Below are 17,600 nucleotides of genomic sequence, written 5' to 3'. Positions count from 1 at the left end.
ATCTTCATAAAGCACTACTCAGCCGGTTTTTTTGGTGGTTTCCTCCTAGTTTCTATTTGTGAAGTCCGATTTCCATACCCCATTGTGATCAGTTCCTATTGGTGACATCGAATTTCTATTACCCCAAGGTTGTAAATTAGTGATGGTGATGTCCGTTTTCTCTTTCCAGAATCATACATCAGTGATGGTGATGTTTGGCTTCCCCTCCCAGGATCATGCATCTGTGATGATGGGGTCCAGTTTTCCTTTCCAGGATCCTCAGTTTTTTTAGCTTAGGATAAGCTCACTTCCTTCTTTTATTTAGTGGTTACCACTCCTTTTATATATCTTAAAGCTGTAGTTCAAAACCTCTCACTACAAAGCAGCTCAAAGCTTACAATAATTTTGTTTCAAAGCAAATAATAATACTTATGCATTCTTCTATCCTACATGCTAAAGGCCTAAAAAAACCCTTAAAACTTATATTGTGAGAACTTTAAAACTCACATTATTCACGTATAAGCATGCAAAATATTTGTCCAAAAAGCCTCTTTCCATGCTCTTTTTCCTGTTTGTTTATTAAAACTCGTTTTCATAACTGTCCCGTGGCCTCATTCGACATATTTCACAACAACTACATGGGTCACTTTTTGGTTTTTTGGTTTTTTTGTTTTTTTTTTTTTTTTTTTTACCTGACAGGAAACACAACCCCACATTTCACTGCAGGAACCCCGGCAGGGGAAGGAGGGGTTGGTTTGGAAGCTCCTGAGTGCCCCCAGTGCAGCTGAGCCCGGAGCCATCCCTGCCTTGCCGAGCAGCAGCTGAGGAGCAGGAGCACTGCCCAGTGCGCCCCGTCTGTGTTGAGAGTGTGAAAAAATGAGTTTCGCTCTCTTGGAAAAATTTATAAGTTTTATTTAAAAAAAAAAAATAGACAGTTTAGGAGACAGGAAAGCAAAGGTATCTCGGCCGAGGGTGCCTCCCCAGAAAAGGACACTCACTCCTTCAAAATCCTTGTTTTTAAGGATTAACCTTTTACATATGCGTTTTTTTTCAAACATTCTTTTGAGTCCAGATGTCCTTTTGGTTTTTGGCCCCCCTTCCTTCGAAACTTGCCCCACTGTACTAAATTCTCATTTTATTAGATAGAAGTCCTTGTTGGTGCCTGGGAGTTTTTCTGATACCAGAAGATCAATGAACTCTCTCTTGTAGCCTTTGTTTCACCACTGTCTCAGTCTTATCAATTTCAGCAATGTAGAAGGATCTTCTCTCTCTGCATCTTCTGGTTTGGTCAGTTCAGATATTACAAAGAGAAAAAAAACCTAGTCTTTTTACTATTCACCCTATGTCACAATCAGAAAATACATTCATCACCTTTCTAAACTCTATTAATAAAACACAATACAGTATAATTATACAGATAATGGTCATTTTAATATTTGTGAAAAGCCCACTTTCTAATATGCATTTATAACAAGAGGAATGACAGACTTGTCTTTACAAACTAGCAGTGGAGGATCTTCTGGTAGATAAAACCAGCACTGAGAGATGAAAGAAACAATGGGGAGGATTCCACTGATTGATGAATGGAAAAGAAGATATTTGCCATTACAAACAAACTGTAGGTTTGCTGATAAATGAAACTGGATATTGAAAGAGGAAAGAAACAATGGGGGAAACCCATAAATTCCGTAAGAATTAAAAATTAAAAGGGGGGTTATACATTAAAGGGGAATTTTAGGTATTAGGCACTCCGGGAAGTCTGTAACTCTCAAGTACCTCAGCCAATGGAGAAAGAGAGAGGGAAATGCGGCCGGGAAATGAGGATAAAACAGGAGGCTGCGTCCTCCAAAATTTGAGGGAGCCCAGGGGGAATGCCCCATGGCCTCTCCCTTAATCTGAATACAGTAAAAGGACTCCTTAGTCTCCTTTTTGGACATAAACCTCTGGCGTTTGTGGATTAATTTTCCTAACAGTGTCGGGCTGGCCGGGCCTGGGCGGGGTCTGGGGCAGTTGGGCCGGGGCAGTTGGGCCGGGGCAGGGCTCTCCAACCGCCCCGGGTGTGTAACTGCAACCCGGCAGCTGCCAGAACAGCCATGGAGCCCCGGCAGGTGGGTGGGGAAGGGGCAGCTCCCCCTGTGCCGGGCCCCGAGGGGCCTCGTGGGCCTGGGCTGTCCCACGGGGAACAGCCGCTTCCCTTTGGGAACAACGGGGCATTCCCGGGGCTGTTCTGGAGCCGGCAGCAGCTTTGGTGCTGGCCGTGGGGACGAGCCTGGCAGGGAGCGGGGGCTCCTGGCCATGCCAAGGCCTCACATCTCCTCCGTCAGTGCGGGCACTAACGAGGGAGCAGCTCTTCGCTGCATCCCCAGCACCCCAGTTTACAGCCCAGCCTCAGCGCTGCCCAGACGCCGCGCTGGGTTTCTCCCAGTCCCCTCCCAGATGATTGCTCGTGGCCCAGAGGAGCCCGCAGGGAGGGTCAGAGGGTGCTCCGGGGGCTGGAGCACTTCTGCCATGGGAAAGGCTGCGAGAGCTGAGACCACTGCCTGAAGAGGGCTCAGGAGAGATCTTAGAGCTCCTTCCAGCCCCTGAAGGAACTCAGGGAGAGTTCCCTAAAGGAACTTGGGGAGGGACTTTGGACAAGGATCTGCAGGGACAGCACAAGGGGGAATGGCTTCCAACTGAGAAAGGGCAGGGATCGACTGGACCTGGGGAAGAAATTCCTCCCTGGAGGAGGAATGGTGAGGAGGGTGGGGAAGCCCTGGCACAGGTTGCCCAGAGCAAACAGAGGTTGCCCTGGAAGTGTTCCAGGCCAGGCTGGATGGGGCTCTGAACAACTTCCCTCCTTGTGTTCTCATCAGGTAAGATATTTTCCTGCAGGTTGCTTGTTCCATTTTCAAACTCTGGGGTTGAAAGGATTCCCAGGGAGGGGAGGAAGACCCGAGCTGGAATTCCTGAGCTGGGGTAGGCTGGGAAAACATTTAGGGACCATTTAGGACCAGCGTCCTCAGGGACAGCCATGCAAACCTGAGTGTGCTCATCCCCGTGTTCTTCCAGGTGGCCCAGGAGCTTGGTCTGAGCCAGCAGATCCTTTCCCACATGTTCCTTCAACAGGAACCTTCCTCAAGAGCCCCAGAGGTGAGTACAGCTGTGCCGAGCTGCCTCAGGACCCTTTTGAGGTGGGACTTCGGGAAGGGAACTGCAAGAACCCTGCAAGGGGGAAGCTGCTCGGCCGTGGCTCTCCTGTCCAGCCCTGAGTGGGTTTCATTTCTCTGTGCCTCATTTCTGGGCGCCCATTTTACCCCAAAGGAGACTTCTTTTCTCTGTCTGGTTGGTTTAACAACACCTTTGACGGGGAACACGAACAAAGAGAACAGGAACCTGATCTCTGATGGTGCTGTTTAATTTCACTGTAGTCACCGATAAGGACGGGCAAGGAGACCAGCTCCTTTATAATTCTTTTATTAAGGTCCGCTGTAGGTGGGGGGGGACTCATGGGGCTGTGAACGACGCAGGGGAGGAGGCGTTCAGCTTTGCCGCAGAGCAGAGCTGGGTTTTCCGTTCCCGTGAAAATTTTTTGGACGAAACTCCGGGAAAAACGGCATTGGTCTCCTGGTCTAGAGATGCCGGTCTGGTCGAGTGCTGTTAAAGTTATGGTGACGAGGTGGAATCCAGCTCTGATTACTGAGGTGCTCTATGGTTCTGCCGACCCAGAGTGGTTTTAACCTTGGCCCTTGGTTTCATGTTGGCTCATTGTTTTTAGGGGTTTTTTTCTTCTCCTTCTGGGTGCTGAGGTCCATGGGAGTCTTCTTCATTTACATACCGGGTGGTGCCATTGGTGGCCATGCGGGAGGCGGCAGGGCAGGAAGCGGCAGAGGCAGCAGGGCCAGGGCGGGGGAGAGAAGCGGCAGGGGAAGCGGCAGGGCAGGGATGGGCACTCGGCGGGGAAGAATACAGTTCTAAGGGAAGAGACTTTGAGGTAAATAGCATTGAACAGGGAAAGCATTACAATAACAATGGGTATGGGGTAAACAGTATTTAACAAAGCAGACCTTTCAATAGGTACTAGATAATGCGATAAGTAGCCTTTAACCGGGAAAAAGGCCGGTATGGGGTAAACGGTATTTAACAAAAGAAACCCTTCAATAGGTACGAGATAACAAGGGAACCGGTATTTTAACTGAGAGAAGGCACTTTACAGTAGAATTCTTTAACTGAGTTTAGAAACTTGGATTTTATTTCTTACAGTCACAGCACAAGCAATGTGCTCAGAGTAGAAATAGATTTCATATGTTTCAGCAGATTTTGAAATCGGTGCTCCATGAATGAACACGCATTCTTGTTGGGAGCAGAAGAGGCATTTCAGATGGTACTTTGGAATAGGACGGAATACCTCTGCCGTCCTCTTAGCAGGATAAAGCAGAGAAGGAACATTAGATCTCCATTCCAGACTATGAGAAGACTTTTTTTTTTTTTTTCCCCAGACACTTGCATTTCATTTCATTCTTTTTTCTTTTCTTCGTTTAACACATTGCCCCTTCATGTCATCTTGTTTGGTGCTAAAATCCATGGTAAAGCATTTTCAGAAATCACTTCTGGAAACAAAAGGAAGCTCTCCTGGGACATTTCACAAAGGCAGGCAAGCTGTGACAGGGACAAGGGGGAGCGGCTTTAAGCTGAAATAGATGTAGATTGGATATTAGGGAGAAACTCTGGGCTGTGGGGGTGCTGAGGCCGGAGAAGCTGTGGCTGCCCCCGAGCCCTGCAAGTGCCCCAGGCCGTGTTGGACGGGGCTCGGAGCAGCCTGGGATAGCAGAAGGGAGATGGAATGAGATGATCCTTGATGTCCCTTCCAACCCAAACCATTCCGGGATTCTCTGCAATGAATTTAAACCCCACGATTCTCCCCTCACCACCCGCTCCCTCTCCTGCAGGCGTGGCAGGAGGCAAAAGAACACAAAGAACGACCCCGGAGCGGCGCAGACAGAGCGAGACGCAAACGAAAAGCAAGAAGCCATGGGAAAGCGTCCGGGACGAGAGCAGAAACACGGGCAGAGAGCGGCACAGGGACATTCCCGGGCTCGCCGCTTCACATCCCTCCCGCCGGGCTCCGGGAAATAGAAGCGGAGCTGATCTGCGCTGACGAGGCGGACACGGAGTTCGGCTCCGGCGAGCCGGTGGCGCCGGCAGTGCCGGTAGCGGTGCCAGCGGCGGTGCCAGCAGCGGTGCCAGCGGCGGTGCCAGCGGCGGTGCCAGCAGCAGCAGGGCCAGCGGCGGTGCCAGCGGCGGTGCCAGCGGCGGTGCCAGCAGCGGTGCCAGTGGCGGTGCCAGCAGCTGTGCCAGCAGCGGTGCCAGCGGCGGTGCCAGCAGCAGCGGTGCCAGCTGCGGTGCCAGTGGCGTTGCCAGCAGCGGTGCCAGCAGCGGTGCCAGCAGCAGCGGTGCCAGCGGCGGTGCCAGCAGCAGCGGTGCCAGCAGCAGTGCCAGCAGCGGTGCCAGCAGCGGTGCCAGCGGCGGTGCCAGCAGCGGTGCCAGCGGCGGTGCCAGCAGCAGCGGTGCCAGCAGTGGTGCCAGCAGCAGCGGTGCCAGCAGCAGCAGCTCGGGCTCCTGGCCAAGCCCGGGAGGACAGCCGCGGGCTCGGCGCTGGCGCGGGGCTCCAGGCGGCCCTGCGGGAAGGCAGCGCCCGGTGCCGGCAAGGGGAGTTCGCAGCAGCCGCCGCCAAGTTCTCCGCGGCGCTGGAGGTACGGTATCGGTGCGATTCAGGACGGCTCGTGTAGAACTCCGACTTCTTCAGAGGGCACTATAGCAAAGTTGATTGAAGGACAGGTTCTTTTTTACAGTGTTTGGGTACAATGAATAGGATCGCTCCTTTAGGGCACCACCTTTTTGCTAACGTCTCTACCAGTGAATAAGTTGGGAAAACACCAGGTGTCAGGAGGAGGATATCTACAGGGATTGTTTCGGGTTCCTCCTCACGATTTCCCAGGCCAGACTGAGAGAGTTTTGTCCTTGGCTCTCCCACAGGCTTCGAGGCACTGCCTGGAGCCTAAAATCTATTTTCTGACCACTGTCAGCTCCCCCAGTACGGGGCTAAAGGGCTGTGACCCCACGGCAAAGCCACGGCTGGGGCACGGGTGTGACCTGCAGGGCAAAGCCAGGGCTGTCCCCGCTCTCCCTGGGGCAGGAATAGCAAAGGGAACCAGGAGCAGCAGCCTGGAGTGCCTGGGACTGGGGAGAAATCCTGAAAACTGGGGTTATAAATAAGCCACAGAAGGGGGGAAGTGTTGGGCTGAACTAAAGAATGTCAGGTGATTTCATACTTTTCTCCAGTTATTAACTGTATTAATGTGTGGAGGAAATTGAAGTCCCATAGAGTGAGGGGGAAAAAAAAAAGCTTCTCTTTTTAATCTTAGCTCTATTAGCAACAAATGCCCTCTCAATAACTGGGGAGTTTTCACTCTGCCTCAGCGAATGTTTTCTCTCCACTCTGACTGCAATCCCTTCAGCCAGGCACTTGAAACTCTGAGCAGGGCACTGCATGTTTCTTTAGCACTGTTCTGCCAAATTTGATTCGAAAACATTTGTCAAATATTAGAGATTCCCAGTTCACAAGAAAATATCCTATTCTTAATTTTTTTTTCCCTGCAATAGTGAAGTAATTTCTTAATCAATAAATACTATAGCAGTCAGTGAGTAAAATGACAAAGTGTCATCTTCCTTAAGGGCTTTTTTGCCCCCTGTATTCTGATATGAGCTGTGGTAGAGGCAGCACCACGGGTCACTTAAGAAGAGAGGAGGACTTTGTCTCCTCCTATGAGGAAAAGCTGGCGAATGAACACACCAGGAAAATGGATGAAGGAATTAATCCCTGGGATTGCAGACAGAGGGATTGGGACATCACAGAATTGTAGGGCTGGTGCTCCTCAGTGTAAGGGTTTAGGCTTCTTTTTTCTCTTGCCAAGGTCAGGATGAATACATGGGAAACGAAGGACTGAGTGTGGACTTGGACTGTTCATTATATCTTATCAATTTACAGTATTTACAGGCTCACACACTGTGAGGCACAACTAGCACGCCAGGAAAACGAGGTACAATGGAGTGCTTCTAACTCCTTCCGAGGCCTTTTAAATGATAATTACCTAGTACCAAGGTGACACTATATTATTTATGGTTTTGATCCAATAATGACCACTCAGGGCCTGCAATGTAGACCTTTTTCACCCAATTACAGAAAACCACCTAAACCCATGAAGAAGAAGGAAGAAGAAGGTGAAGAAGGACAAAGACAACAGCCAAAATCCTCCATCTTGACTCACATGTATTACCATACACTAAAACCCCAAATTCTAAGTTTCTAGGACTCCAACACCTCAGCAGTCTCTAAATCCAGCTCTCCTCAGAAACAAAAACCCCAGAACATCCCTGAAAGATGCTCCTGTCCTCTGTGCTGATTTTTGTAAGGCTGACTTTAGTTAAAGGCAGAGTCTATTAGACGTCAGTTTTCTCCACTGATCAGTGACAAAAAGCATTTCCACCCAGCAAAAGGTGTATTTTAATATTTGGAAATCACGGTTTTGTTTCATGTGCAGCTTTGCAGCAAAGGCTTCGCTCCAGAGGATCCCTTGAAGTGCTCTCCAGATGATATTTCCAGGCTTTCCAGTTGGATCGAGTCAATGCTCGTCATCTGCTACTTAAAACTGGGGCAGCCTGACCTTGCTCTGCATCATGCACACAGGTGAGAGGAGATACAGATTAGATCCACTGCTGAGACTGAAATCCAAATTGAAGCTAAGCCTAGGAATACATGCTGTGCGGAAAGAACCAGTGTGATAGTGAGAAAAGAGGAATCAAGCAAACACACCTTACACGTGGCACTGGTGTTCGGATCGGACTGATCATCTCTGTTGAAGGGTCAAGTTTTGCCCACGTTGCACCTCTGCCTTGGACAGAGAGTATTTCAGAATACCTCAGGTTCACCTTCTGATGCATTCCAGATGCACAGTGCTGCCGGGGAGATGGGCCAGACACCGGCTGCTCCTGTCAGGGGAGCTGGGGGTTAACAAGAGCTGGTGCTGTAGCAGTTTTGTTTATGTTACTTACATGCCAAAGGCAAGAGAGACTATTACCCCCGGAACATTTTTTTCTGGAGCAATACGCAAACCTCTAATGAAATTGCATTTAGGATAAAACCACAGTGAAATGAACCTTTAAGTGACATTTTTTAGTAATGTTTTCTTCATTGAGCACAGCTGGAGAGAGAGGAAGAGAGAGGGAGTTCCCCTGACGCTTGAGATGCAGCACTGAGCTGAGGCACACAGTGTCTGCCTCAGGCACCGCTTGATTCTCAGGAGCTTTTGAGAAACCCCAGTCTCACCCTGTCCATCCCTGTTCTCTCCCCAAGGAGCATCATTCAGAACCCCTCTCACTTCTGCAATCACCTGCGCCAAGCCGCTTGCTTTCGCTGCCTGCACAGATACTCAGAGGCCGCCAGGTACTTCTGCTGCTCGGGCTTCCACAGGGCTCCTCTGCATCCCTTTCCTTGCAGCAGTGACACATCCTCTAGGAGCCAGGCTTTTCCCAAATCTCTGGGAGCCTCGCCCTGGCTTTGCGTGTGTGATCTCAGGGGCAGCAGAGCAGAGCTCCAGCCCCCCCAGTTCACATTAATGTGAATAATCCCAACTGTTTTCTGGCAGAATTTGGTGAGCTTAAAAATGCGTTTGCTGATGTTTGTCTAAAAGTTGGGCAAGGACTGGGAGTTCTGTGTGAGCTTTGGTGTTCAGCTCAGCTGACACTCTTTGAGCAGGACCTCCTTTCAGCCTGGCCACAGAGCCCCTCCTGTGGCTGTCCCCTCCTGTGGCTGTCCCCTCCTGTGGCTGTCCCCTCCTGTGGCTGTCCCCTCTGGCTGTCCCCTCCTGTGGCTGTCCCCTCCTGTGGCTGTCCCCTCCTGTGGCTGTCCCCTCCTGTGGCTGTCTCCTCCACTCTCTGCTTTGTCCCCAGGAGCGCCATGGTGGCGCAGTGTCTGTACGTCCTGGCCGACGGCGCGGGGCTGCAGACCAGTGACCTCCTGCAGCTGTACTGGCAGGTAACACCTGACAGCCTGGGCCAAGCTGGGAGGGACCCGCAAGGATCGCCCAGACCAGCTCCTGGTTCCCAAGAGTCACACCCTGTCCCTGGGAGTATTGTCCAGCTGCTCCTGGAGCTCTGTCAGGCTTGGTGCTGTGACCACTTCCCCAGGGAGCCTGTTCCGGTGCCCAAACAGCCTCCGGGGGAAGAACTTGTTGCTAATATCCAACCTAAACCTCCCCTGACACAACAATGCTGGATACGGCTGCTGGAGGCATTTCACAGAGTTCACAGAATCACAGAATGACTGGGTTGGAAGAGACCTTCAAGATCACCGAGTCCAACCCATGCCCCAACACCTCAGCTAGGCTACGGCACTGAGTGCCACGTCCGGTCTTTTTTTAAACACACCCACGGATGGTGACTCCAGTCCTTTATTATTCTTTCCATGAAAAGCTTTTTTCCTAATACCCAACCTGTATTTCCCTCGAGACTGTGTCCTTTTTTCGTAAGGCTTCATGATGAGGCTTTCAGAGAGCACAGAATCATTTTTTCTCTCCATCTGAACGACAGTTTCTCTTGTCCCTGTCTCCTGCTTGAAGATGGAGGCTCATGGAGTCTCCACCCAAACCACCTGGTTGTTTTGTTTGGGTTTTTTTCACTAGCCTTTACCCAAGGTGAAACCTATCATTTCTTTGCCCATTTTTAGGCTATGATTCAAGAAGCCCTCAGTGGAGAAGACTCTTTTTCTGCTCTGTACACACCTTTTGAGAAAGAGGACAAGGCTGACAAGATAAAGGAGGCCAACAAAACCTTTGCTGAGAAGTACCCTGATTATGTGCAGCACATATTTACAGGTAACAGCAGGTTTCAGCTGCCCTTAAGCACTGTGGATTCTGTTTGTGCAGCCGAATTCAAAAGGGTTGGAGGCAGTTGGAGAGTTTGAGCTGCTTGGCCTTCAAACACTTCTGCTGCTCTGGGGAATTGGGCTGAATATATTTATCTCAGGCATCAGCAAAATTTAAACTGTTGATGCAGACAGGTGCAGAGCCCAAAGATTCAAAGCCCAGTGAGAGCTGGATGTGTTGGTTTTGTCATCTGTGTTTTGGCAAGGTTTCTGGAGACCATTTCACTCCTTCTTAGACTTCCCTTTTCTTTCCTGCATAAAAGTAACTTCTCTTACAGCTGTAAAGAAATATGACAGTGGAAATTATTTTCCTTTCCCTACGCAGATCCTTATGGAATTCACCTGTTGCCAGAGAAGGCTGAATCTCACTCTGGCCAGCAGTACTTACTGACTCTTGGCTTCAGAAACAGAGAGATTGGTAAAACCGTGGAAAAGTTTGTAACTCGAAAACTGCCAGTCTTTCCAGGTGTGCCAACTTGCTGAAGAACTGGCCTGGCTCAGGGGGGACCCCCACAGTCCTTACTAGATCAGGTCGTGAGGGGTGTCTCAGGACCCATTTCCATCAGTGGCAGCAGCCCTGACAGCCCAGGCAGCTCTTCCCATCCTCTTCGCTCCTCCTGCAGTTCATCCAACATTCTGCCAGATCCCCTAAAGAAAATGGAGATGAATGAACGAAGCCTCTGTGGCTCTGTGATTTCATTTCCTAGGCCAGAAAATAACTTTCAGTCCCAGCACGGAGGAAGAAGCCGACACCTTTTGGCGGAGCACTGAGGAAAGGATCATGGCAGCCTTGGCTTTTATCGGAAGCACCAAGATAAAGGTGAATATCCCATTCCGGTTATGTGGTGTGTGGGAGGGACATGTGCTTTTGGGGAGGAATTCCTGCTGCTCATGCTCCTCCAGGGTCTGGAAATGCTCCCTGGAGAGGATCTGTTCCTGCTGGGGGCATTCCCTTGGATGCACTTCAAGAAGCTGCACCTACAAACAGAGTGTGGGTTGGACACTGGAAACACAAGAAAAGCCTGGTCTTTCTGAAAGCCCCAGAAAAACTGCAATTTTTAAATTTTTGACCCCTCCCAATTCTCTCTTTGCTTTTGGAGATGAGATTCCTCTATTGCCACTACTGCAGTCTCAAAAGAGTAACAGGAAGAGAAAAAACTTTGAAATCAGGCAGGTTTTGCATTCCCCACGACTCCCCTCTTCTGTAAATGGATTTGGAGGAACAGGACCACACAGTTCGAGCAGAGATGAGCAGAGAGGTCTGCTTCCCAGGGCACAGGGAAAAGGAACGCATCCTGTCAGAGATGAGAGCAGAGTGCTGCCTTAGGGCTGCCCAAGCCAGTCCCCACTGTAGGAATTTACACTGCTCCCGCAGAGCAGTATTTTCCACTAGCTTTACACCTCCCCTCTGACATTTAAATGTTCTTGCTGCAGCACAAGTGCCCTCGCAGAAAAGCCAGGTGAGACCCCAGCAGCACAGAAGGCAGCAGCCAACTGACCTTTTCCCCAAGGAGGTTGGCACAGCAGCCCCGGGGTCCGGGCAGGGGCTGCCCTGGTGCCACGTCCACAGCAGCCAGGACAGGGAACTGGGCTGAACCAGGGGTTCATAACCAGCCTCAGGGATCAGTGTGGGGGCTGCCACGGAGAGGAGGAAAGCCCCAGGGGAGAAGAGAGAGTCACTGAGTTGGAACAAACAGCTGCCAGGTCCATGTCCATAGTCAGAGGAAACACATTCCCGTTCCCTTCAGCTTTCAGAGCGTTCAGTGATCCCAGCAAGACCAAACCTCTGACCCATGAGCAGATGGCAGTGCCAGTCCAACCTGGCAACAGAGATGGGCACAGAGCCAGAGCTGCTCTGCTGATGGGGACTGACATCTCTTTATGGCCCTGACAGAGATTTTTGGGCCACTTTTGTTTCCTTTAAAGTATTCCACAATTGTCTTCAAGCCACAAACATGATTCCACATTATTTCCATCACACATCAGCTAAATTAAAAATGGCCAAACTTCAGCTACAGACTCAAGCACTACCACTTACTTGGATAGAAAAAAATAATATATTTGGGGTTTAACAGAACAAACACTTCTTTCTGCTGCCCTCTTCCTCATTTGTGGATGCAAACATGCGATCTAATTTGTTCTGCTCAGGCTGGTTTTGACCAAACCCACTCTGTGCTGAACCCAAGCTCATTCAACCATGGCACCACTTAAGAGAAGTCAATTCTGCCCCCCTGGTTTTGCAGCCACACAGCCTGGAGTTCGGAACATCATTTATACACACTCTGTTGTGGCTGAGATAGGAAAGGAAAGCTGGAACATGCTCCAAACCGGCCATGGTCCTGCTGCCTGGAGGCCAGAGACCACCTCTGCAGGTTTCAGTTCCTCCAGGGTCTGTCTTTGAAACCATGGATTGGTCTGCACCCAAACCATGAGCTGACAGCCTGCATGCTTTCCCGAGGCTGGAAAAGCCGTCCAGGAAAGTCAGGTGACATTCAGTGGAGGGGGTGATGGAAAAACCCGTTCCAAAGGAGAAAATTGTGTTGGTGTTTGTTATCTGCTGTCTCCCCTTCCCATCTATCACCATGACATCTTTATTTTCCTAGTCTTCCTAGAGAGCTCGTGGCAAGAAAGTCTTTTTGCTGCCTCTCTGAAGGCTGTCCCAGCAGCATGGTCTGAAAGGCGCTGGCTGGCTCACTGCTGACAGCAGGACCAGCCAACACAGATGAGAAGCCTGGAGGCACAGGACACCAAGGATCAGGGTGCTCCCTGTGCCTCTCCTCTCACCTTCTCTTTTTTCTGGGCACACAGGATGAGCGTGGCCCCTGTACACGGGCCATCGAGAAGTTCCACCATGCCAGCCTGCTCAGCCACCTGCAGAGAGGGGAGGAACACGCCCAGGTGATGACCCAGGCCATGGCTGAGCTGGCCACTGTTCCCTACCTGCAGAGAGTCTCTCAGGAGGATGGCCAGCTGGTAGGTTTTGATTTCCAACACTTGTTTTGGCCTCTGCAGGCTGAGAGAGGGAGAGCAGGAAGGGCCAGGGCAGAGTTCTGTGCTGTTGCCATGTGCTCTGGAAGTCCTTTCTCCAATGTAGGGACCTGAAAGGGTTCTCAAATCCTCCTGCAGTGCTTTGACAGAGGAGGAGCTGATCACCTGCAAGGGTGACTGACAGAACCACCAGGACCCACCTGTCACTGTCTATTGAAAATCCCTTCTCTGCCCCCAAAACCTCTCCAAATTGGTCTGGAAACATGATAGCAATGACTCAGCTCATGCTGCCTTGACACCTCTGACACCTCAGAAGGCACCTGCAGCAAAACAGCCTGAACTGGGGTACAGCTGAGAAGGAGGGGGGGGAAAGGAGGGAAAACTGATTTTCTGTGCTGGGTGCATCTAACAGACATGCTCCCTGTCTGGGAACAAACCTGTCTGCCAGCTCCTGGTAATTTGTCAGACTTGCTGCAGAGGTGAAGAATCCGTCAGGCTGTTGAGAAACACGGACTGGGCCCTTGGCAGACCCAACCCAGCTCCAGCAAGAGCCAGCAGTGGGATGAGTGCTGCAGCCAACGAGGCCAAAAGGGATGGTTTCCAAGGGGGTTGGGAAAAAAGAGGAGGGGGGAGCATCTCCTTGCTGTGGATCAGTGGCCAGGTGGTGTCTCCTCACCTCCCCTGAAGGGATGCCTCAAGCCTTCTGCCTTGAGCACACCCAGGGATGCTGGTACCTACAGACACGGTGCCAGTAGATCTTAATTCTTTGTCACAAGTAAAATGCTTGTGAAGAGACTCCAAAAACTTTTCGTTTGGATTCCCTTTAACTTAACCCAACGTTTTGGAAGATAATTTTTTTAGAGAGCACCAACAGCACAGGTCTCAAGTACCAGTTTTCCCCAGTTTGTTCCTAAACACTGATGTTAAAGGGCAGGACACCCTGGATCCAACCCGTGTCTCTCTGTCTCTGAATTAAGAGTAGAGGCAATAAAGGTATTTCAAATCTACAAGAATGCAGTGCAAGGGCTGAAACAAAGATGAGTTGGCCGCGCTCAGTGTGTGAAAAATGAGTCGCAAAATCATCATTCAAGGATTTGAATTCGGGTTTACTTTGTGTGTTCAGAGAAATGATTTCTCTGTGAATTCCACACTGATTGTTTGTGTCCCGGTGCCACAGCTGCAGTCACTGATGGCAGACGCCGTGGACATCCTGGCAGGAGGACCTGGAGAGCGTGCGTGGGCTAAAATACAGAAGGTAACAAACAGCCTGCAGCAAAGGGCAGGAAATGTCCCTGAGCCTGGTCTGTTCAAACGGCAGAAAAGACAGGAGGTGCCAGGGTGAAACCAGAGCAGGTGAAACCAGAGCAGGTGAATCCTGACCCATGCCTGGGCTCAGGCAGCAGCCGTAGGGAGACGTGTCTGATTCGCCTGGGAGCCAGTGAGGGTCCGGCTGCATCCCTGCCGTGCAAACACCATCGCTGCCGCGGCACCAGCAGCAGCGCAGTCATGTCAGCACCTGATGTGCCAGATCAGTTCTAATTCGGGGGGCTGGAGCCCACTCCTGTTCTATATATATGAAAAGCACAGGCAGACCGTGCCAAACAGCAGTTCCGGGTAGGGACATCATTCCTCTGCTGCTTGCTGGTGGCATCCCCAGCAGCGCAGACGCTGCTGGATGGCCCTAAAGGAGCTGCCGTAAATCCTGCTGCTGTTCTGGTGTCCCCTTTGCCCTCACTCCACACCCCACCCACCACCTGGGACCCATTTTCCTTCCTCTTTCTGCCCTTGGTGCTCATGCAGAGACCAGCACTGCCCCCAAAACAGAACAGGCACGTTTAACAGAGGAGGAAAGTCGTGCAGACACTTTAATTTGGTCTCTGGCTGAAGGGTCCTGCGGGCTCGGTGGTTGTGGTTAATAGGGTCAAGCACTATGGGATCAGTCTTCCCCAGACTTCCCATATACTAGCTGAGGACTTCCAAGGCTTTTCTTTCAACGTCTTCAAGACAAGGCTGGCATCAGAAACGCTCGCTCTGCTCCTCTGCACGTTTCTGTGCCGAGCACATCACAGCAGAGCCGCCCCACGAGGCTCTTTGGAGAGCCCCAAGCTCCCCGTGCTCCTGTGGCAGTGGATCTTTTGGCAGCAAAGGAGCCAAAGCCCAGGCACAGGTGCCCCTCGAGCTTCAGCAGCACAGCAGAAAACCCTTTCCCGTGGCCTCGTGCACGGTGCAATGTGCAGCCCATCCCCTGAACAGGTCCCCCTGGGCAGCTCCATGGGCACCAGGAGGAGGAGGAGGAGGAGGAGGCAGAGCTTCTCTCCCAGACTCTTTGAGCCCTGGGTGCCCCAGGGCAGCAGATGGAACGGTGCAGAAACTTTCCTGCTTACCTCTGTCAAAAACACACCCCCTGGCTGACCCAAAGCACGGCCAGAGCATCTGGCACAGCTCCAGGCCAGGCCAGGGCTGAGGACACTTTGGGGACAGCTCAGGACATGGATCTGTACAAGAGGAAGCCACACTCAGACTGATTTGCTTTGTGCTGTGCCTGAAGAAGCCACACTTCACTGAATGCCTGTCAGCATGGCAGAGCAGGAGTTTTTTTATTTTTACTTTTAATTATTTCAGCTTTAAATGCAAGGGGCAGATTGATTCTTTAGATCCTCCCACGATGCAGGGTCTGTAGAGCAGAGCTCTGTGTGAAGGGAGTCTGTTCCACAGCAATGAAGGAATTGAATCCAAACAGAAATGGAGAAAACAAAAATAACGACAAACTCGGGTATCACTGCTGCCACCAGTTGTCCAAGAGGAGCCCCTGTGTATTTCTGTTTCTAAGTGCTGTCAGTTTTGAAACAAACAAACTGCAGTGGCTTTTAAAGTTTTTGTGGAAGCGAATGGACTTGCTTGTGACACCACTTCTTTGGGATTGCAGGTGGCACTAATCGAAGAGTACCTGAGGGAGGGAGAAGAGTATTTCTTAAGCACCCCACACGTGCAAATACCCGGAAGGGAAAACATCGACTGGACTCCAAAGGGACAGAAATATTTGAGGCTGAAAAATACAAACATGTTCATTCCCAACCCAGAAAGCTTGGCCACAGGGCCCAAAAAAAGACGCATAGTTTTTGCAAAAAGTTGACTTTGTAGGCATTTTGTAGCTGTTGATACCAATCTGATAGATGGCAATCTCATTTTACATTGTATTAACTTGAAGTTGTATTAATGTAAATTTAAACTGTAGTCAATTATATTTAACTGTATAAATATAACTTGTATTTTAAATTTAAGTGGTATTACGTATTATTTAGTGGCATTAACTTTAGTTTGCAAATTTAAATTCAGATTGCATTCATTTGTATTTACTTGTAGTAATTTTAAATTGGATAAGTTTAAATTGCTATTGTATTAAACTGTATTTAGTTGTGTAAATTTAAGTTGTATTGCTTTCAATGGTATTGAACAGTATTTAGTTGCATTAACTTTAGGTTATGTGAATTTAAATTCTATTAACTATTGTTTAATTGCATAAAACTAAGTTGTATCAGTTTAAATTTAAATAGTATTTACTTGCATTAACTTTAAGTTATATGAAATAAGGCTTACATTCCAGTAAGTTAGATTTGCTTGTATTAATTTTAAGTTGTATGAATTTCAATTTAAATTGCAATTGATGTTGTAAACTTTTAAGCTGCATTTGTTTAAATGTCAGTTGTAGTAAACGGTACTGAACGGTATAAAATGTGAGTTGTACGAGTTTCAATTTAGATTTTATTCAGTTGTGTGAAATCTTACTAGGCTGTATTTAATTTAACATTACCAGCAACACCAGCCTTGTGCTCTGGGCATATCCTGTGTCCACGCTCAGTCCTGTCCTGCTGGCCGGAGCAGCTCTGGACACGGGGACCCCTCCATCCTAAGCTGGGCAGAGGATTTTGTCACATTATCCCTTCTCTGACCCAGAGATGGGGCAGCTGAGAGGCGTTTTAAAAACTTTTATTCCATTTTCAGTCTCGTGTGAAGGGTGAGACAGTACAGATGTTATAATTATTGCCATCACAATCAGGAGCCAAACTATTTCCTAATTACAACACATTATAAGGGTTTTTTGGCCTGTCAGCTTTTGCCACACAATGCTGTAATGCCTTAAAGCCAATCATCCAAAATTACTCCTCGTGGGTCCTACTACAATGCATCTTTCAAAGTTTTATTTCTCCAAAGTATCCAGTCTTATTTGCAAGGCCGTCATCTGAAACTTGCTTCCAGTTCCATTTCTCTCTCAACAACATCCGTCCTATTCCATGGCATTTCTAAGTCAGCATTTCTTATCTCAGAGTTTGCATACAGACACATATACTGTGTGAGCCTTCCGTCAGGCTTTGAGAATTCTCTACAAATCCGTTTCCCACATCCTTTCCCTGAGTCATCGGGACCACCCGAAGGGGAAAAGTGGCCCTGGAGGCTGCGGGAGCTGCAAGGGCAGGGACACAACAAGAGGGGAACAGGAGAAAGTGAAAAAGAAACACAACAGGAGGGGAACAGGAGAAGGCAAAACACAAACACAGCAAGAGGGTGTGAAAAACGAGGTTTGCTTTCTTGGTAAAATTTAAGAAGTTTAATAAAAAGACAATTAGGATACAGAATTGTTACACATTCAATAGATCCTAATGCACGATTCAAA

The 17,600-nt window shown here is 49.5% G+C and overlaps 1 protein-coding gene and 1 pseudogene across 1 annotated transcript; one reads left to right on the top strand and one right to left on the bottom strand.

The window, feature by feature from the left end:
* Positions 1-17,600, bottom strand: part of LOC136303663 (uncharacterized) — a 265,948-nt pseudogene that overhangs the window by 26,818 nt on the left and 221,530 nt on the right.
* On the top strand, positions 2,712-16,098 carry LOC136303673 (spermatogenesis-associated protein 16-like). The gene is made up of 14 exons (XM_066207263.1): positions 2,712-2,834; positions 3,031-3,111; positions 4,917-5,150; positions 5,356-5,362; positions 5,548-5,711; positions 7,560-7,705; positions 8,372-8,461; positions 8,968-9,052; positions 9,743-9,890; positions 10,266-10,406; positions 10,648-10,760; positions 12,749-12,913; positions 14,106-14,183; positions 15,855-16,098. The coding sequence occupies exons 1-14, from the start codon at positions 2,712-2,714 to the stop codon at positions 16,059-16,061; spliced, it is 1,782 nt and encodes a 593-aa protein (XP_066063360.1). The 3' UTR covers positions 16,062-16,098.

Source organism: Chamaea fasciata, unplaced genomic scaffold (assembly GCF_029207755.1).
Source record: "Chamaea fasciata isolate MVZ Bird 193981 ecotype frontalis unplaced genomic scaffold, bChaFas1.0.hap1 SCAF_40, whole genome shotgun sequence".
NCBI classification, from domain to species: domain Eukaryota; kingdom Metazoa; phylum Chordata; class Aves; order Passeriformes; family Sylviidae; genus Chamaea; species Chamaea fasciata.
The sequence above is the reverse complement of the archived record's forward strand: the minus strand, read 5'-3'. Positions and strand labels throughout refer to the sequence as shown.